At 34.3% G+C, this 22,688-nt stretch overlaps 1 protein-coding gene across 2 annotated transcripts; it reads right to left on the minus strand.

The window, feature by feature from the left end:
- Positions 1-305: 305 nt before the first annotated feature.
- On the minus strand, positions 306-22,591 carry PUS7L (pseudouridine synthase 7 like). 2 transcript variants are annotated; one of them, XM_090275525.1, is made up of 9 exons: positions 22,514-22,591; positions 20,312-21,234; positions 15,185-15,344; positions 13,426-13,618; positions 9,294-9,392; positions 7,656-7,737; positions 5,409-5,689; positions 2,156-2,209; positions 306-1,212 (listed from the first exon to the last, which is right to left on the minus strand). In XM_090275525.1, exons 2-9 carry the CDS (start codon positions 21,216-21,218, stop codon positions 892-894), a joined length of 2,097 nt encoding a protein of 698 aa, XP_090131651.1. In that variant the 5' UTR covers positions 21,219-21,234; positions 22,514-22,591; the 3' UTR covers positions 306-891. The 2 variants fall into 2 exon arrangements, with proteins under 2 accessions (XP_090131651.1, XP_090131652.1); XM_090275526.1 differs by having other exon boundaries at positions 22,481-22,591.
- Positions 22,592-22,688: the final 97 nt, after the last annotated feature.

The raw sequence follows: 22,688 nt of genomic DNA on the forward strand, positions 1-22,688 counted from the left end.
GGTAAAAATGATTTATGATGTGAAATAGTTAAACCAACAAATACTTTTAAATTTTTAATATGGGTCAAATATTTTCTTTCTCTAGTGACATAAAAGGTGAAGATAATCCTATTAGTTGTTGCTTATAAGATTGCTGATATCTTGATTCTTTAAGTGAGCCTCAAAAAGAATGAATAACATATCCAAAGTCACTACTGTCAGAGCTGAAGTCTGAGCCCAGATCTGTCTGACTCTGAAGTCTGTTTTAGATAACAGAGAGTAAAAAAAAAAAAAAAAAAAGAGGATCAATGTATGACAAAATAAAGAAATCATATAAACACTTTTATTTCAGTCTTCATTGAAGATTATTTATCTCATAAAGCAGTAAACTACCCGGCAGTATCTATCATAAATAGTGAGATTACATTTCCCTGATGTATTTTTCTTATCAATAATTTCAAAAATATAATAGAATGACAACAATTAACAAAATGCTGCATCTATCTTATCTCCAACTACATGCTTTCTTTACAATCTAGTTTCATTTATAGTCTAAGCAAGGAGCTAAAAGATATAAACATTACCCCCAAAACTTTTTTTCTTAAATGTTATCTTGCAGCATTATATGCTCCTTATAGTCCAGAAAGATTGTAATTTTCATAACATAGAATAAAGATCACTGAAATGTTAAATAATAGAAAAAACACAGGCTTTGGAGTCTTAAACTTAGATACTGCCACTTACTAGTTATATGTCTTCCAGAAGGTTAGCCTCAAACTCCTACTTCATCAGGATATCATGTAACTAAGGAATGTAATTATAAAGCTCCTAGCATATGGCAAATATTTACGAAATTTTAGCTCCCTTTCCTTTAAAGAGCAACATATATATGTTATGTCAAGGATTCTGGTTTTAAAAGTCATGCTTCATTATTTCCCTCAGACAAACCGTAGCATAACACGAAGCGTCAAGATCAAAAGAAATCAAAAGAGATAAAGTTGCTTCATTGATATGGGAACCTTCTGCTTTGACATCAGTATCTTCTCGTAGTTGGTATGATATATTATGGGGTTGTTTCAAAATCTTTCTATAGCATCCTGGAACATTCAGTTTCAGAGTAGGTACTTTAAACCTGCACGTCTGTAGTCCATCTCGGCTAAGCACTTCCTGGTACCACAGCCCCACTTTGTTCTTTGGGTACTGAATACTGTATCCAAGCACTGGTAGCACCACCTGCGCATGAGAAGGGGAAAAAGATACATGGCACAACCTTCGGAACAATATCTGATCATATTCTGAATTTACTTTTATGACTGGGATCTGGATCTGTAAAAACGGTCTCAGAACATAAACATACGATTAGCCTAAAACATGCTAAGAAAAGAGCTAACTAAAATCAAGGACTCATAATAATGATATTAACCATCAAGTCAGATATTATGAGATAGATGGAATGGGAAAGAAGTTTATGGACATTTAATTAACCAAAAAAGACTTAATCTCTCTGTAGTCATACAATCCTAAAAGCATATTCTTTCTGTAATACAAATAACCCCACTGCTCAGTCACATAACTGATATTTTATTGGATTACTTTACATTCTTCTTAGTTATTTAAAAACATGAGAGCAAACAAAAGAAAGTAGAAGTAATTTTATTTTCTCAGCTGCTTATGAGTAAATACTGCATTTTGTGGGTTTTTCTTCATTTACTGATAACTTCTGGACATTTTTCTTGAATAGTACTAAAGGGCAGTCAAAAAAGAAACGAGGTAAAAAAAAAAAAAACTCAAATCCACACAATATTAATGAGTTTCACATTCAATATGATAATTGAAAGAAGCCAGACACAAAGACCATATACTATATTATTCCACTTATATGACATTCTTTCAAAGGGAAAACCATAGGGATAGAAAGTAGATGAATTGTTGCCAGGGGTTGGAGGTTCACAACAAAGGGGCACAAGAAATTTTGAGGAGAGATGAAATTATTCTTTATCTTGATTTTTGTGATGGTCAATACGATGTATACATTTATGAAAACTCATAAAAATGTAAACTAAGAAGAGTGGTAAAAAAGAAAAAGTAAGAGAGGAGAACTGGTCACATTTTGTCTTTTGGGGACAACGTCTATGTTTAGATCTAAGAGATACTAATAATTTTTAAGCAAATTTACCTGATGTATTGCATATGTATTAGCCGATTCCTCTTCTTCAGTTACTAGATGAACCTATTTTTTAAAAAATGATGGAAAATATGAATGATTCTCAAATGTTCCAAATTCCTTCAAGTGTCCCTCATTTTGTTATGTATAACTTAATTCCTATGCTGAATATACATATATCCAAACAAGATCTTTTCACAATTTGTTTCTGGAGGAGCGAACTACATAAAAGTTTAGAATGATTCTTCATGCTTTAACACCTGATAGCTGAAGCTAGAAAACAGATTATGGTAGGCATCCTAATGCTTCAAGGCGACACTTTCACCTCCGTCACCACAATCTTTTTCTAAATTACCAAGTTGTGTTTTATTAGGCTTAATCAAAAAACTGCTTCTATGAAACCACTCTCTCCTCTGTCCCCAACAAATATCATACTCTGGGCATACTCTATGAGAAGTGATATTTCTCGAAATATGCTTCATAGAATAGTTATAGATATCACATGTAGGAGGTATATGATATGTTAAGTCTGAGAAATGTTGCTATAGGACATCACAGAATAATTCTGATTTCTCTTGCACATGAGAGCTCAAGTATGAAGTCAGTTGTCATCATTCCACGATGTCTGACAGCATTCCCATTTTCCTGAACATTCATCACATTATACAGTGTCTAGATCTAGATCTCTTCTAAATCTATTTGTTTTCCCCTCAATTCTCTATTCTTATCAATAAAGTCCCTCCTTCCCCCCCTCCCCCCACTGGAGTTTCTTTATAGGTAAATAACCTGTTTTTAAGTGTTGCACTCAGAATTGGATATAAAACTCCAGGTGTGATCTAACCAAAATACTCCTACATGGGACTATGATTTCTCTTGCATCACTTTCAGCTTTTTGTCTTTCACAATTCATAAGTGTACCTATAATACTGTAATTTAAGTAATTTATAAAAATACTGAACAAGCAGGGTCAAGTACAAAAGACCATGCTTTGCCTAAGAGAACTCTCCCCAGGTTAATATCAATCCACAAACATGCTTTTGCTATATGGCTGCTCCCCAAATATAAATTCACCTAACTATGTAATCATCTAACTCACATTTCTCTATCTTCCTCACAAAAAACAATTATAAGAGAATCTACCAAATGCCTTGAAATAAAGATATACCTGTTAACCTAGTAATCCTATCAAAAAAGGGAATCAGATCTGTTTCCTACCACTTTTAATTATAAATGTACAACATTACATGCCCTATATACCATTTATTAAGAATTTTATCCTACCTTTTCCTTTTTCATAATTTAACTTGAGCCTCTAAGTCCTGCCTATTCTTTTCTCAATGCCAATAATAAAACATAAATGATTGGTGTTAAAACATATAAAAACACTTTTTGCTGCTAATAAAAGAAAACTCTGCATGAAATAAAGAAGACAATGTTCTCTCTTCTCCTACAACTCCCAAAAGAAAAGCTGATAGAATTCTAATCACAAAACTTGCAAATATTATGTTGAACAAAGATGTTTATAAAATACATATATTCTGGGGATTATTGCTATATCTTGTCAAAGTACCCTTTAACTTCTGCAAATATGAATCAGAAACAGCTGACTTACTAAATAATGTATTGCCAAGGTAATATTTAAATGGACATGTTTTCTGGAAGGCATTAAAAAAACCTAGACTTTTTCATTATTTATCACAAGAGGATCCCTGACATTTCTCTTCTCTATTCACATGAGGTAAAACAAAACCTATGATGCTGCTAGATTTCTTTCTACACAGTTTCAGAGTCTGTGTCTCCATTAAATAACCTTTCTCAGTAATTTATGTTCCTAGTACTTTCTTATCTAAATATTAAAAAGCCATCCATTTAAAGAAATCGTAAAGCAGACCTCTGCTGTTCTGACTTCTCAGCCTTTATGACCTCTCTTCTGGTAGTGCCTTTTCCAGGGGGCTCCCCTCCCAGTTCTCAAATGCAGTTTGGGTGGGACAGTTCCAGGAAGAAGACCTGGAAACACAGGCTTATGAATCACATACTCCAGTCCACAGCGATTGGTTTGGGGGCATGTGACCTAAGCCAAGCCACTCCTAGCCACTGAAACTCAATTCTATGGCTTCTGTTCAAACTGTTGAGAAAGAAAGGCCTCTTTTTGGGAGAAGTTGTGAAAAATATGCCTAGAATTGTTAATAACCATCTTGCCACCAAAGGAATAAGCCAGACTGAGAATGGACCTAACACAGAACAATAGAGCTGACGGGTGAAGAAAATGAGGGATAATGTAGGACAATGCAGCAGACCCTGGGTACAGTGGGGCCTAAATCAATTATGGACTTTCAGTTAGTTACGAGGGACAATAAACTCCTGTCTGCTTCTCCCCAAGTTAGTTGAGATACGGTCCCATTACTTGAAATGAATGTAAATGTCTCTAAGATATTGTTAAGAAGAAAAAAGCAAGTTGTGAAATTGCTCTTATATAAAAGAAATAGACATTACATGACCTATATACCATTATAAAAATCTTACTCTGTTTTTTTTCATATTTTAAGCTTTGAACCTCTAAGTCAGCAGTTCTCAACTTGTGGGTCACGACCGTTTTGGGGGTTAAACGACCCTTTCACAGGGGTCGCCTAAGAGCATCGGAAAACACATATATAATTACATATTGTTTTTGTGATTAATCACTATGCTTTAGTTATGGTTGGGGGTCACCACAACATGAGGAACTGTATTAAAGGGTTGCGGCATTAGGAAGGTTGAGAACCACTGCTCTAAGCCCTCCTTTTCTTGGTGTTAACTAATAGAATAAAAAGTCTCCTTTTCTATGGATGTTTATGTGAAAGCATAGAAAAAGATCTAGAAGGAAACAGGCCAAAACACAGAGGCTGATATTCTGGAGGCAGGGGAGGGAATCACAACAGAGTGGTGGCAGGGATGACAGCTTCACCTGTAATGTTTTTGTTTTTGTTTTTAAGGAAACTGTTCTGTGCATTACTTGTGTAATTTTTTAAAGAATGGGTTCTTCAAAGGAAGGTTTACTATCTTTGTACCTTTCACATCATGCCACTGACTATTTTATTTTTTCATTTATTGACATACATTAAGCCTCATCTGACTGCAGAGTGGAAGGAGGAGATGAGTAAGTATGAGTTAAAAAGAAATAAAATCCACGTTTATTTTTAAATTATCTCTAAAGTAAGTGCTTTTGAAAATTAGTTTTCCTGCTGTGGTAACTACCCTTGGGAAACACCGATGAAATGACACTTACTTTACTATTTGGGAAATGCTCATCATCATCGTCTTCATCTGAACAGACCAAATCACCCTCCACCACTCTTGATCCATAGGTTGCAAGTCTGTAAGATGATGCCTCATTCCAAATTTTGCTGCTATATGCATGAACATAGAAAATGCGCATAGAATGGGGAAAAGAGAACCACGCCTGGATACAACCCTCCTCGGTCATGCCAAAGCGGTGCAGTGACTCCAACAATGCTCTCTCTCGAACTTTAAAATCGGGCATCAATGAAAGTGTGCCTTTAGCATCCTCTGCAGGAAAGAGAAAATCAGTGAGTCAACCACTTTTATGTAAAGCCAGTTATAAAGACCTTTATGATGCTCTCTAAATGAGTCAATGAGCTGTGCTACCTTCTACATCTGAATACGAAGATGCTCAGTACCAATTATAAACCTGCCTATTCTTGGATATGTTTTTTTTTTTTTTTTTAAATCCTCACCCAAGGACACTTCTTTTCATTGCCTTTTTTTTTTTTTTTTTTTTTTTTTTTTTAAGAGAGAGAGGAAGGGAGAAAGGAAGGGAGAGAGAGAGAAAAAAATCAATGTGAGTGAGAAGCATCAGTTGGTTGCCTCCTGTACACACCCAGAGTGGGATCAAATCTGCAACCTTTCAGTTACAGGACAATGCTCCAACCAACTGAGCCACACCAGCCAGGGCAAGGGTTTTTTGTTTTATTTTCTTAAATAAAGATCATTAATCATATGGTCTATTTACTTACCCTGCTTTAAAAACAAAATAACAAAAGTACATTAGTAATTCCTACTTTAGAATGAAGATAAACTAATTTACAGTTATTTAGAGAAGTTCAAAAAAGAGCATTAAATAAACCTTTGAGCCTAGAGATTGTAAAAGAGCTATTTGAACATTTACACAAAATTTTTTGAATAACAAAGGGTTGATAGCTGGATCCCTCTACGTCTTGCTGGTGGGATGCTTTTTTAAAATTAGGGACTCCATTATAACAGTGCTGATTCAGGTAGGCCCTTGGAATGGGCATTTTAATAACTGTATCAGGTTTCTTATGAATATTAACTTTTAAAAATCATTGCCATAGGAAATTATCTTCTCAGGACTCTACAATAGATTAGATTACTCATAACAATTTGAAATGCTCATACTACTTATAGATTGTGGTGTGGCATAAAAATATTTCCTACAAATAGTTACACATATGTAATATGTACGTAATTTAATATAATGGAGATTTTTTAAAAACTGATGTCTATTTCAATGTAAATAAATTTAGTATGCACATATATGTAGATTACATATATGAATGAATCTAAAATGGTATGGTTCCTGTTTTTATTATTTAAATACAAGTAATATTTATTTAGTATTTAGTATGTGTCATGCAATATTTTAAAGGCATTGCATCTGTTATTTTATTTAAATCTCTATTTTTATAAATATTTTATTTATTATTTATTTTTAGAGACAGGGGCAGGAAGAAAGAGAGGGAGCGAAACATCAATGTGTGGTTGCCTTTCACAAGCTTCAAAGTGGAGACCTGACCTGGAACCCAGGCATGTGCACTGACTGGGAATCAAACCTGTGACCCTGTGTTTCGCAGGCCAGTGCTCCACACCAGCCAGGGTTAAATTGCTTAACACTCTTTTAGGTGCAATGATTAACCTCAATTTACAGATGAAAAAACTAAAACAATGAGGCAGAATCAATCGCATAAGCCCGTACAGTTGGGAAATACTAAAGCTGAGATCTACACCCACTCATAACCAGTTTCCTTTAGTATTTCCTATTAGGCATTCTGCATGTATATCATATTGAGGCAGAGTTTTCAAAATCAGCATTCAGGGCTGAATGGCAACTAGACCAAAACAATGCACAAAGTATCAGATATAACAAATGTGCTTTTATTTAGTTTTTCTGTCTCCTCTAGTTGTAGTGAGTTATATGTCCATCAGTACCAGTTTAGAATTGGGAACTCCTATCTCCTCAGAGGATTCAGATCAAGAAAAACTAAGATGCCATCTTTCCTCTCCACCTTCCCCCAAAGCAAGATTTAGAACACACAAAAGTCCTTAAGATGGAGCCAACAATGGAGTACCTGGGCCATGTAATAAAATGATTAAATGCACAATATATTACAATCTATTTCTTATCACATTTATGTTTCAATGAATGCCCTTGTGCTGATATAACATTTATATTATGTATTTTCATGGCTATGTATGGGGTAAAGAAACTTTTAAATACCAGTCTGAAGAAAGTATTTCTTTGCTCTATTTACAGGATCATCCAAATCTTCTGGTGTAAGAAACAACTTTACAGCCTTCACCTTTAAAAATCAAGTAAGCAAACATGTTAAATAAAAATTGCAGATTACTTCTTTAAAAATGCATCTTAAAGGAATAGGCATTTAAGAAATGATATTTGATGCTGCAATTTTATTCCTAAGCTTCCAAAAATTAAATGATCAATGTTAAATTTAAAAATAAACTTCTGTACAAAGCAAGCTTATATACAGGTTTAAAATATTATGGACTAGAAAATGTGCTCTCCCACACCTTCCACAGTTATTCTTCAGTCATTCTTTACCTCTACCATAGAGGTATTAATACAAGTGTGAAGTAATGACATAAAACTCAGGCTCACCAACACATGATAAAAACAGGGAAGAAAACAAGCAAAAGGGAATGGCAAGCCACTAATTTCGTTCATGTTCTCATCTCAGAATTCTTTGGTCTTAAAAATAATTGCCAATATCTTTTTTAAAATTGTCAACTTTTTTATGTATATATATTTTAAGGATTTATTTATTTTTATAGAGAGGGGAAGGGAGGGAGAGAGTGGGAGAGAAACATCAATGTGTGGCTGCCTCTCGCATGCCCCCAGCTGGGGACCTGGCCTGCAATTTGCCCTGACTGGGAATGGAATTGGCAACCTTTCTGTTAGCAGGTTGGTGCTCAATCCACTGAGTCACACCAGTCAGGGCAAATTGTCAACTTTAACTTATTTTCTTTCAAAACCTAAATAGATGAAAATATATTCTTCTTCTTCGTCTTTTTTTACAAAAATGATATCTACTAGTTCCTGTATTTTATCACTGTCTCCAGTGCTGTGATTCATTTCTAAGCACAGTACATGTGTTTGAGTGGTAATACTGACTACAAACTTGCAGATGTGGTCTACATCATCAGCTCTCAACCTTATTTCCATATGTAAGATAATATTCACATGCACAATGCTTCTCACAACTGCTTTTACTGTTCCTTTCTCTTCCACTCAACATACATGAGTATGACATTATCATATGAATAATTTTACATTTGCCTAAGTATATAATTTTTATAGTTGTGTAGGTTTTTGCTATTATGTGCACTTCCTTCAGTGCACAAATGTATGTATATAATATATAACACACATTGTAAATATATATGTAATTTTAATAATTGGCAAATGTGGCTTCTTATTTGTGACATTCATTTATAGATTCATTTAAAACTAGTCATAAAATTTTTCAAATCTGTTGTTCCCTTTTTAGTCTCTAGCTTTAGGTAAATTCCTATCTTTTATATAATCTGATACCAGATTTCTAAAATTGTAGGGTAGGAGATTCCTCTAAATCCTCTATTCACTAAGAATTTGGTAAGTTGGTCGATTCTCTGTTAAGTCTCAAACAGTACTGGATATTGCATATAGTATGCCTTTTCATAATGTGATGCCAAGAATATAGTAGCTGTTCATATATGTTCAGTGACGTAGTATATGTTATATGTATGGGTATGTGTATACATGTGTATATATGCTGGGTTAAGAAAGCAAGGAGCTGGCTTATGTGTAAGTACACCTGAGAAAACATAAAAGGTCATAATTAAAAACAAAAATACATACCATTTCACTCTTCAGCAAAGCCAATCCAATTTGATCTGTGTGAACTTTCCTTCCTATTCCAAATCTCTGTGGTCCATAGTAATTCACAAACCCTTTATTCTATGAATAGAAAAAAAATCAATTAATTAAAAGTATATTGTTATGGACTATACACCTGTGTCCCCTCAAAATTCATCTGTTGAAATCCTGCCCTCCAATGCAATGGTGTGTGAAGGTGGGGCTTTGGGGAGATAATTAGCTCATGAGGATAGAGCCCTCATGAATAGGATTAATGCCATTATAAGAAAAGACCATGGAGCTGGGTACTCTTCTTTCTGCCATGTGAGAATACAATGAGAAAACCATATTGGCAGCCTAATCTTAGGCTTCCAGCCTCCAGAACTATGAAAAATAATTTTCTGTTTAAAAGTCGCCCAGTCTATGGTTCTTTGTTATAGCCCTGAACCGAGACAAATAAATACAATTATTGCCTCAGAATATGTAATCAAGTGTTTCTCTTCATATTTATTTTAATGAAAGAATCCTGTAGAACCCAGCAATAAAACATGGGAACCAAACGGTCTGAGAAATGCTATACATTTGATGAATGGAAAGGAAAAGAATGATTAAAAGTTTGGGAATAAGATGAGTGAAAAAGCTTTCAAATGTCAGCTTTAATTCACATTATTGAGGGTTTTCTGGAATGTGGAAGTTTTGGTGCTAAAACAGGGAAAGTTCTGGGACAACTGGGCTGAACTGGTTAACTAGTATTGGATCTAATCTTTGCCCTGAAGCCCTTTCTGATTTTGAGACTCTTCTGCTGTCTGGACATGCTTGGAATAAGAAACAGATTTATTTTCAAACCCAGCAAGTCCTGGATTCTTTATATATAAGAGTTCATCTTCCAGTTATTTCAGTTTCTGAAAGCCTGAGCCAAGAAAATGGCATGGCATTACTTCACCAAGATTAGAAAATTGTAATTTACTACTGTGACCATTTAAAGACATTGGTCAGTAGTTAAATATGTTCTCACAAAGAAAACACCGGTCCCAAAAGGTTTCTTGGAAGATAAGAGTCTTCCACACTTACTTTATGAGGGGAGTATATATTTATTCATTCAACAATTATTATTGAACACTAACTTCAGGACTATTTAATAAAAGATGCTAAGACAATTTGTTATTGACATGGTACAAAAGGAACCCTTACCTCATGCCATTCACAAAAACAAACTGCAGATAAAATAAGTACTTCCTGTATTAAATCTCTTAATTAGTATTCTAATTTTTTTTTAATTTGAAAAAGATAGCATCAAATAATATACTAGAACAGCCAGAAGAATTTTAATTACCCCTTCTAACCACTTAGGGTTGCAAATAACAAGGTTTATGGCAATCAGCCATATAAAACTTCAAAGACTTCTTATTTTCAGGGCTTCTCAAATTCCTTTCCTTATCACGAGAACTAAAGGAAACTTAGCTAATGCTAAGATTACAGTATTCCCTCAGTTATCGCTGGTATTATATTCTAGACTCCCCCCCCCCCCGCGATAGGTGAAAATCCTCGAAGTAGGAACCTTACATTTATTTTAGTATTTACATTTATATATTTTAAGGTTTTATAAACCCTTCCCACACACTTATAAACTGTTCCCAGTCCCTTATTAACCTTTGTCACTCCCTTATTAACCTTTTCCACACTTTTATAAACACTACTTATGTTCTTAAAACATATTCTACACTCTTAAACGTACGTAACTTTAACAACATACGTATACAGTACTGCAAAATCCCGCAATATAGCAAAATATCCGTGATAAATAATTAAATATAATATTTTTTAAAATCCCACGACACAGTGAGGCCGCGATATAGAGGGACTACTGTATTCCAAATGGGGATTTTATAATGAGCATAACTACCAAATGAAAGACAAGCAATAAATGGTATCAGAGTTTAGAGAAATCCCCTCTTACGGCATTCTGAGCACCCAATTTCAATGTGAAGAGCAGATTCCCACACCAACAAGCAATCCTCTGACATCAGCTCTGTGTCCTACAATTCGACTAAATTCCGACACTATCGATTCAGAGATAGCATCAGATTCTACAGGTTAAGCATTCAACCATACAAGCTTGCCTCACCCCCACCACCTTCAAATGCCAGGTCAGTCACAACCCCAGCTGCACATGTGCTTCTGATGATCTGCTCTGGACTGAAGGCTACAGTGAATACTCCCTGGACTTCAGACAACAGCCGAAGGTACAGTTTGTTATCTATGTTTCTGACCAACCTGCTTTAAATTAGAAGATTGCAAGACCCCTTCCTTGGTTTCGATTAATTTGCTAGAGAGGCTTAAAGAACTCAGAGAAACATTTTACTTAGCAGATCACCAATTTGTTATAAACTCAGAATCCTGTAACTCAGAAACAGCCAGATGGAAGACACGCACAGAACAAAGTGCGTGGGAAGGGGTGCGGAGCTAATATGCCCTCTCCAGGCGCACCATCTCCTTGCACCTCCGACACAGAGTTCGCCAACCCATACGCTCTCCGAACAAACCCTTTCCTTCTGCGTTTTTATGGAGGTTTCCTTACAGAGGCATAATTGATTAAATAATTGGCCACTAGCAATTGATTCAACCTTCTGCTCCTCATTCTTCCTCACTCATAGTTCAGACGGTGGTACTAAAAGTTACAACCCTGTAATCACAAGGTGGCTCCACTGGCAACCAGTCCCTATCCTTAGGTGCTTTCCAAAAGTCACGTCATTAACATAACTCTATCACTCTCAACACTTAAGAAATTCCGAGGGTTTGTGGAGCTGTGAGCCAGGAACTGTAAATGAAGACCAAATATATACGAAAAATTTATTTTGGACATATGAATAATCAAATATATATTTCTTATAAATTATAATATCACACCCCCCCCCTTTTTGGAAGAAACATTTTAATAACAGTTTTTCAGGGGGAAGAAGAATTTTAAGTAGGTTTACAAAAAAAAAAGGAAAAACTTTATATAGAGTATACAATCAGAGAACTCCTATATACACGTGAAAGTGTTGAATTTAAAATCTTTAACTGGAAGGTATTTTCCTGACTATATGGCATAATATTGATTAAAAACCAGTTTTTGTTTGTTTCCCTGGAGGTAAGGCATAAAATTATGTAAAAAGGTCTTTGTAGTCAGAAACTTAGATCAGTGTTTCTCAATGTTAGCTACAGAGTAGAATCACTTGTTAAAAAAAAAAATACTAATGTCTAAATGCATCCACAAGTGTTTTTATTGAATTGGTTTGGGAGCAGAGATTGACTGCTGAGAATTTTTAAAACCCCTCAGGTTGAGAGTTATTAGTCTAGATCAGGAGTTGGCAAACTACTAACAAGTCAAATCTGGTCCAACAGCTGTTTTTGGTAAATAAAGTTTTATAGGAATATGACCATGTTCATGCATTTATGTGTTCTCTGTGGCTGCTTCACAACAGCAGTAGAGTAGTTGCTACAGAGGCCATATGCCTACAAAGTCAAAAATATTTATTATCTGGCCCCTTATAGAAAAAAAAAATTTGCTGATCCATAGTCTAGCTGATCAGACTGAAGGTTAAATGCCTAAAAATATCATTTAAAAATGTATGTTAGTCATTTTTTACTGTAAAACATAATACTGTGTATATAATTTGCTGTTTGTATACATTAAAACAAAATTTAAAATTAGATTGAAAAGAAAAATATTGTGTATAATTCTAAAAAGTAATTTATCAAATAGCCAATAATTTCTGGAAAGAATTACTGAACAAAGTTTTTTAAAAAGTAATCCCTTTACATAAAATATTACTCTATATGCAGGTGCTAAAAAATTCTTCTTACACAGATAATTTTATTTTTCCTCCATCTCTGGAGAACTCTATACATTTCATTTTTCTAAATTACATTGAAGTTGTGGGGTTTCTTTTTTTCAATACAAAAATGTATTAAGAAGAAAATTTAAAATAAGCCAAATGGCCCTACTTATCATTTAAAAAAATAATTATACATGCAAATAAAAAGAAAAGGTGAAAAAGAAAAAGTTTCCCTTCTTGCCTCAATGTAAATAGAGGGACTATACTTCATAAAGATTTTCCCGTAATGCTCTTTCAAAATTGAGTTTTCTTACCTTAACACTTTCTATTGCTTCCAAAATTCTCTCTCTCAGGTTTGCAGAATCATTTATTTGGTTTTTCAAATTTCTGATAACAATATCAAAGTGATTTCCTTTCAGCTGACCGAGTCTAAGGGAATCATCTACAGATCGAATATTAAACACATTCATTCTTTTCTTTTCAATTTCTTTTTCTATATTTTTCAACCTGTAAATGGTAAATCATATAGAATCAGTTAAATGTTATATTTCAAAAATTATTATAAGTTTTAAATGAAGCTGCCAGATAATTACATATCACAACACAAAAATTTTTTGACTCTTCCAAAGTTGATGTAATTTCAACAAATGCATATAAAACCCATTATTATAGGATTGGAGCATATATTTCTAATGTTATCAACTCAATCTTTGTAGGCTTTTTGACTTCTTAGTCTAAGTGATACAGTTTCTTAATTGTTCTTTTGTTCTTCCTATCCATAAATTTTGTTCCTTTCCTCTTTGGTCTCTCTTCCTGACCACTTGGTTTACTGCCCTTCCAAATATATCTTCAGATTTTCTGCATAGGCTAAAATCTTACTATTACTTGATAGGTTATTAAAACCCCATACCCACAAACCAAAGCAAAGAACTCTCTCCTAGGAACCAATAATATTTGTCTTTGGTAGTTAAAAACTAGCTTTTATCATCTACCTTTTTAACACCTAAAATGCTTCTCTTACCTATACTATACTTTTGACCGTAAAGACAAAATCATATACTTTTTTTTTTTGATTCCTCATCTTAGAGCTTGGAAGCATTTACCTGTAAACAGTGGATACTTAAACATCTTAAGACTAAGAATTAATGTCAATATTACATAAAATTAGGCTCAATTTTGGCCCAATGATTCAACTTTTTGAAAAGTATCTACAAGGCACAGATTTCAGTATAATAATATTGATCACAGTATTATTTACAGCAAAATATGGAAATAAATTTCTATATCCAGAACTAGGGGAATGTTAAACAAATTAGTCTAAATAAGGGAAATAATTTTGAAATATTTCACGACATAAATTTTCTTAAAATAATCTGAATTACTTTATTCTTATAAGATATAAGGTACAGATACAATATGATTTTCACATATATAAAAATGTCTTTGTACAATGTACATATGTACTATAGTCTCTGAAAAAAGTATGGAAGAAAATAGATCAAAATGTTATTATGGATTTTTCTGAGTAGTGGAATTATTAGTGACTTAATTTCTTTTTATACAGTATTTTTTTATTTTCTAAATCTACAATGAATACTCTTTTTACAATTATAAAAAATGTTTTTGGAAACTGATTAAGCTGAAGGGAGGCTAAAGTTGAATACTTTCTATTTAAAAAAATTTATTTTAAATATAAGGTAGCACAACAATAAAAGTATAAAAGAATTATAGTAATTAGAAAAAATGATTTATAAGACACTGTCCTGAATATAAATGCATATTTGAATACATAATAGGATGTCTGGAAACAATTTTGATCATTTAAAATCAGCCACTTCTCAAAGTTTCTATGCTAAAACTACCTATATTTGCAATGTAAATTTAAGATATAATTTTAAAGAAGATAATTATATTATCAACGCAGAATATGCTGCTCAGTAACCCTGTCCTCAATAAATTAATATTAGTGAGGTTAATATGCTCTTAGTATTATTCTGAGTTTAACCTTACACTTTTACTTATCCAATGTGATAAGAAAGAACAGTTCTCTCTTATCAAATAATGTCTTATTACCTCTCTGGAGTCACTTTTCTAACAACCATTGCTTGATAGGTGATGGCTTTCTTGTCTTTAAGGCCTGCATAACTAAAATCCGAAGGAATCACACCAAGTTTGACAGCTAAAAAACCAACTGCTTCAAACATTTCTAGATTTTCTTTTCTCAGAGTGAAGGCTGAAACAAAAATAATCCTAAATTACAAAAAAAAAAAAAGCAGCTACCATACATCAAGTACATGCTTAGCAGATTAACAGATTAATATAATGAATCTAACCATTAATTTAAATAAATTTAAATGAAAAAACAAAATTATAGATTTCAACTGTCATGCATTTTTTAAATACAGTATTCCCTCACTTATCGCGGGTATTACGTTCTAGACCCTCCTCACGATAGGTGAAAATCCGCAAACTAGGAACCTTACATTTATTTTAGTATTTATATATATTTTAAGTCTTTATATACCCTTCCCACACTTATAAACCATTCTCGGTCCCTTATTAACCTTTTCCACACTTTTATAAACACTACTTATGTTCTTAAACATATTCTACACCCTTAAACCTACATAACTTTAACAACATACGTATACAATACAGCAAAATCCCATGATATAGCGAAAAATCCGCGATAAATAATTAAATATAGATTTAAAAATTGCGCGATACAGTGAGGCCGCGATAAGTGAACCGCGATATAGAGAGGGACTACTGTATTACTTGGCTCATTGAAAGTTTACAGAAAAATCCAAATTCCTTAATTTGGCATTCATATCAGGCCCAATATCCCTTTTCAGTCCCACATGTGCCACTGCCATTCATATAACCTATAATCCTGACACAGAAAACTTCTCATAATCCTTGGATGGACTAGAGAATCCCAGAGCTTTGTACCTTTGCACATTTGAGTCTTTGTCTAAAATATGTGTTCCTTCCATTTTATTTGCCATACTTCTCTCTATTCTTCACAGCCCAGCAGCAGCAGCAGTCCTCCCTCAGATTCTTTCCAGGTTCCCAGGGCTGAATGCTCCCAGAACAGGGATCAGGTTTGTTTTACTATTATATCCTCAGCCTAACACATAGTAAGTATTCAAATATTTGTTGACTCAATGAGTAAATGAACTCCACAAGGAGCTGACTGCTTTCTCTGGCACATCTCCACAAGTTGTCATTACCTGTATCATGACACTTAACACCATATATTACAATTTACCTCTTTACAGTTTGTCCACCCCATAGACTGGGAGTTCCAGGCCAGCAAGCCAGTGAATAAAAAACATTGCTTGTGCCATGGTAGATGTTTAAGACATCAGTAGATGCAAGGGTGGGAGTGAGACTGTGGAGGTGGGGAGCAGGACCAAGCCCACAAACACACACACACACACACACAAAAGAAGACAACAACAACAAAAAACAATACATTGACCTACATAAACTGCCAGCACTGACAGTGACAAAATACCGCAGTCCTCAGTTCACCATATTTACATATAAGATACTTCAAGTACTGCTTTCTCCCTTCAAATCATAAAGAGAAAACTCAAATTTTCTTGCAAAATAATTTATATTTTGTTCAGTTGCTAATAATTGTCAGCAGCAGCTACAAGGACCTCTCTCTGAGTGCTCTAAGAAAAATGAACATTAAATGTAAACATGACCCAGAAACTAGAAAGATGTAAAATAGGTGTGTGTGTGTGTATCTCCATGAATACAGGGTGGGGCAAAAGTAGGTTTACAGTTATTCATATGAATAATATAATAATTAATAAATAATAATACAATAAACTCTTTCACATACAACTATAGACCTACTTTTGCCCCACCCTGTATATGCAATAGCTACACAAAACTTGTAATACCCATACTTAGGACTATCATGTAGTATTTTTTAAAATGGGGAAGAGCTACATTTTCTTTACATCTCTACATAAATAATCTCTAAAAACATATAAACAGCAAGATTAAAAAATATATAAAGTGTTTATCATTTATGTGAAAGTTTTAAAAATCTGCAGTGCAGCGTAGTATATTTACAATGTTTCAGTTTTTTCAAGATAGATCTATAATTTTACTTAAATGTTGAAGAATTGTTAAACTGTAAAGCTATAATTTCTGAAGACTATCAAACACTGTGCACTATTTCCTAAACTTTTTAAACACTGAAGTCATTAGTTTTCATACTATCATAGCAGCTTCCTAGAATTCTCCAAATTTTCTATTATAGCAACGATAAGTTAAATGTACCATGACTTTTGTTATTCTTAAAGAACTGATAAAAGAAGTAGAGGAAAGGAGGGAATCATACAAGTTAATTCTGTGTGCCAAATCACAATTTGTTTTTACACTTTCAGGGTATCTTGACCAAATGTGTTTGAACATAAACCTCTGATTTCAAGGTAGTTCCTTATATCAGTTGTCTCTCATTAAAATACAATTAAAAGCTTACATTTAAAATGTAGAGACTGTAGCCTCAAAATATTTCAGCTATTGTCATGATAGTATTAATTACAGAGTTTAAATATAACGATCTGCAGTTTCTATGGGTCAGAAATTTAGGAGTTAGACAGTTCTGGCTTGGGGTCTACTTGTAAAGTTAATGTGAAACATCAACTGAGTCTGGAGGATCAGCTTCCAAGGTTCTTCAGTCATATCAGTGGTAAGTTTGTGTTGACTCTTGGTGGGAAGCCTGTTTCTCTCCACAGGGATTCTTGAGCATTTTCAAGTTGTGATTGTTTGCTTCCACCAGAGTGAGTAATATAATAGTAGAGCTATATGATAAGCTTAGAGTAAAGCTTACTCTATACCCGCTTTAACAAAACTCAAAATGAATCCTTATGTGTATTTACAAATTACTTCCTACCTGCTAAAGCAAAGTTCAACACTTTTTAAAAGAAGACAACAAAATCTGGACACTCAACAGGGTAACACAATGTTTCACCTCGAAAAAATATTACTATACATGCAAAGAAGCACAAATAAAAGTCAGTCAATAAAAGCATACCCAGAAATGACAGAGGTGTAATTAACAAACAAATATTTTTAAGACCTATTAGAAATAGGCCCAAAGATTATAGGAAAACATGAACATCTAAGAAATTGAAGACCTAAGGAAAAAACAAACGAAACTTCCAGAGCTGACAAATACAATATCTAAAATAAAAATTGCATTGGATACTTAAATCTTTCATAAAATTCCCTCTTCAAAAACATGTTCTAGGTAAACCATATGGCACTGGCTCAAAAAATTAAACATAGAATTGCCATGTGATTAAAAAAATCCACTTCTGGGTATCACACACACACACACACACACACACACACACACACACACACACAAATGAAATGCCTGAAAACAGGGACTTGAACATGTATTTTTATGGCCATGTTCAGAGCACCTAAAAGATAGAAGCAACCCATGTCCATTGGCAGATGAATGCATAAACAAAATGGGACATGTACCTGTGACGGAAGATTGCTCAACCTTAAAAAGAAAAAAAAATTAACACATGTATAACATGGATGAACCTTGAAGACTTTAAGTGAAATAAGGCAATCATAATAGGACAAATATTATGATTCCACTTATATGAGATAGCTAAAGTATTTAAATTCATAGAGACAAAAAAAAAAATTCATAGAGACAGAAGCAGAATGGTGGTTACCAGTGACTGGTGGTGGAGGGCAATGGAGAGTTATTGTATGATGGGAACAGTTTCAATTTGAAAAGATGAAAAAGTTCTGAAGATAGATGGTGACGGTTGTAAAACAATGTGAATGTACTTAATGCCACTGAATGTACACTTAAAAGTGGTTATAATGGTAAATTATGTTATATATATTTAACAACAGTTTTTTTAGAGTGTTCTATTTTTTGATAGGTCTACTTATTAAGGATTATTTTTATTATGAGCTGTTTTTGTTGTTACAAAAGGTTGGTCTAAGCAAAATGTGGGATAGGCGAAGTTTATGTCGTTTTCTTTGTTCTTAGACTTGTAGGTAAACTGGTGTCTTCATACTATGCTCTGGTGAACCATCAATTCCTCCCTTTAACATATCCCCCCAGTTATTTAATGTAAACTAAAATGTAAAAAGTTTCCACAATTTTTTGGTTTCATTAACTCAAATTAACACTTTTAGAATATTAAGTAGTATAAAATCTAGATGTAGATGTTTAAATCACTGTTAGCAATTTTCTGCCCTACATGTAAAGCTAGTTTTTTCTTTCTAAAAAATTTATGTTAACATTTATTGCATAATCCTGTGTCAAGTCCTATACTAGCAGCTTTTTCATGGAAGATAAGTCACACAACCAGAAAGAAATTTCCAGAAGAGAAGACACCAACATTTGAGTAACTATTATGTACCAAACATTTTCATTAATTATTTCCTCTAATCCTTAGAATATCATTGTGAATTAGTTTACTATTACCCCACTTTTAGAGTACAACCAAAAGTTATGAATTGTTAAGTAACTTGTCCATGATAGTATTTTCTCCATTTTTTTTACATTTGTAGAAACTGTCTTAAAAATATTAAAAAGTTCATAAATCTTTTTATGAACTAAAGTCATAATGTAAAATAAAGCCCACACAGCTCCAAGGTCCAAACTCTGAGAAACAGAAATCTGTTTTAAGAAGTTCTTTTGGTAATTATAATGCATGCTAATATTTGAGAACCTTTTCTCTAAAAGACTGACAGAGCCAAAGGAAGGAGCTACCTGTGAGTTTTCAGGGTAGTGAGGTTCAACTGTTTTAGAATACAAGGTATTCTCTTCACTTTCCCAAGCATAGCAAACATATTCTGCTTACCTCCAAATACTTACTTTTAATTAAGATAACTTTCAATATATGATATCAAGATTTATCTCCAAAAAATATAAACACAAAATAACTGCTTCAACTTTATATATTTGTAACTGCTAACTATAAATGTCTGTTAACCAGACTGTCACCAGTAAGGTTAATTTTTACAATTAGTGTAATTTAGAAGTCTTTATCATCCATTAAAAAATAGACACGTACATTTCCAATATCCCTCTGAAGAAGTTTGTTCATTTGAATTATTCAGCTTTCACTGATTTTTCACTGAGTTACAATTTTAACTAAGTTTATCAGAGAATATGGTAATGATTTATTAAATTACCTGTATATACAACTTTTCTTTCCTGGCATTCAACAGACCTTTTCCTGTGTTTGTGCACTTTTTCACGAAATCTTACTGTTATCACTATATTTGGATTAGCAGCATTGTAATTAGCTTCAGGAAAAGATTTGGTTTCCACAAGATTTCCAAACTTTTTGTTGAGAAAATGGTGAACAGCTTTCCTGTGTTCTTTGTTTATATCAGGTTTAAAGGTAAATTTGGAATTTTCTTTCTTTGCATCCAAATATTTAAAAAAGTCAAATGCTTCTTCTTCAGATACCAAGTGACAGAGTTCTTTATACTCAAGATTTGGTTTTACAACAATTTCAGTGTTTTTTCCTACAGTTATTAAAAAAGGAAATTTCTGCCTGATAGCACTATGCAAAATAGCCCTCTGTTTTTTGTCAGGAATTCTGCCTAGTGAGAATTCAGGAGATGACCCAGTTAGCTCACTTTTAGAATTCCATTTCTCTTTTATATCGCAGACAAATTCATTCAGTAATTCATTAGTTTTTTCATCTAACAAAGAGCCTAATGCATAAACCTTTTCTTCATCTTTGGAAGTTCCATCATTGATAGTATCTTCCTTTTGTGAACCAGACTGATGATTTTGGTCATCATCAGAGTACTGGACCGAAGTACTAACTTTCTTGTTGCTTCCCTCTTCAAAGAATAAATTTTGAAAACCTAGTTTTGTTCTTTTGGCAAAATTATTTGGCTCAGGTAGTCCTTTACTAATCTTGTAAATAGGTTCATCAGTGGCCTTATTAACTAACTGTCCTTGTTCATCAATCTCAGTAACAACGAAGTCACTTGGTGAGCTTTTTATAATGCCATGAAATCCAACATGATCAGTAATGAAACACAAAGAACTAAACCTTATTCTAAAATCCGTATCCTCTTCCATTCTTAAATAACAATGCCTACAAAAGAAACAAAAAGGCAGTCAGTTATCAGGAAGTTGTGGATAAGGCCCCCAGAAAGTTTGCAGAATTATTTAATTCTTTTCCTTCCTTTCAGTCCTTGACAGTGAGAAATTTGTCTTATTTATTGACTGATTACTTCATATTTAGAACACTGCCAAGCACAAAGCAGGCAAGCAATCAAAAGTGATTGTTGAATAAATGAAACTAGTACAAAATAAGGTCTGTAAGAGTGAGAAGGGAAAAGGAAGAGATCACTTCTGCTTATAATAAATAAGCCAGGGCATAATGCAAGAAGTGGACATCTAAATCCTCAAATTTGCTCAGCAATAGAAATGAGGCCAGGTCCCATCATAAGTAGCGTACAGACAAAATATGCAGCGTGTTAGAGAAAAGTGAACCGCCCAGATACCGAGGAGTAGGAGAAAACGTTTTCTAGGACGGTTCTGGAAAATACAGCTGGATTAGGGACAAACTATGTAAGACACTTAATGCCCCGTCAAGAACTTAGTATCCATTAACTGGTCAATGGATGGCCACTGGAGGTGTCTGGGTAGGAAAATGGCACAATCCAAAAAGATGTTTTCGTAAGATGACTGATGGCGCTCAGCAAGACAGATGAGAAGGGCTGGAGGAGTTGAAAAGCAATGTAATCAAGAGCACAGTCGTAGAACTGGTCTTGAAAAGAATATTATAATTTGCCCAGTAAAAGGGGAAAGATAAGAAGGCAGGCTAAGCTAGAACAACTTGGGAAGAATGTTTCCAGGAGGGAATTACAACAAAGCACCTTAGTAAATTACTGGATCCAAGCGGGAGGGGAGCCGCGGAGCCCACGTGCAGTGTCCCTCAGCAACAGATAAGCTGATGAGGGTGCGGGGCGGGGGGTAGTGTGACTGACATAAGGTAGGGGAATTGCTGGTTGAGGGCAGATTCTGGCAAGATGTTAAAAATGGAGGAAGGTAGCGCCTTTTCCCTCATGCTCTGACTTCACTAATCACCAAAGGTTTGCCGAGCTCTCTCCTGTTTTCTACTTCTTTCACCAGGCCACAGAACTCAAGTCTGCGGCGGCGTGGCCTCCTGGGCAGTCCAGAAGTGCCCTCAGTCATCGCCAGCATCTCCACTGTCTTCTAACTCCCCGCCCCCCCACCCGCCTGTCCCAAGGCGCGGTATTAGCCCACGTCGCCTCCTCTTAGGGGTAAAGTGTTGGGGCCCCAATGCCAATCACGGCATCGCCCCATACACAAACCCCGGATCGCTCAAGAAGCTCGACCCTGTCTACCTCACGTCCAGGTGAAAGCACTCCCCTGCACAACACTATGCGCATGCCGGAAGACAAAATATTTAGCCGCCGACAGACGTGTATTTAAAGGGATAGACTGCCACTTAAAGTAGAGCCTCACGCGAGACCTGAAATTTCTGAGAGCTGTGAGCAGCCTGACGGCTCTAAAAGGAAG

Source organism: Furipterus horrens, unplaced genomic scaffold, assembly GCF_987537825.1.
Source record: "Furipterus horrens unplaced genomic scaffold, mFurHor1.1.pri manual_scaffold_4, whole genome shotgun sequence".
NCBI classification, from domain to species: Eukaryota; Metazoa; Chordata; class Mammalia; order Chiroptera; family Furipteridae; genus Furipterus; species Furipterus horrens.

Bases quoted from the DNA above. Each gene is read 5' to 3' on its own strand.
- PUS7L (XM_090275525.1), bottom strand. From the start codon at position 21,218: ATGGAAGAGGATACGGATTTTAGAATAAGGTTTAGTTCTTTGTGTTTC. The intron at 15,345-20,311 runs GTAATTTAATAA...TTTTTGTTTCAG, and splicing joins AAGAAAAGTTGTATATACAG to CCTTCACTCTGAGAAAAGAA. The intron at 9,393-13,425 runs GTAAGAAAACTC...TTCTATTCATAG, and splicing joins AAGCAATAGAAAGTGTTAAG to AATAAAGGGTTTGTGAATTA.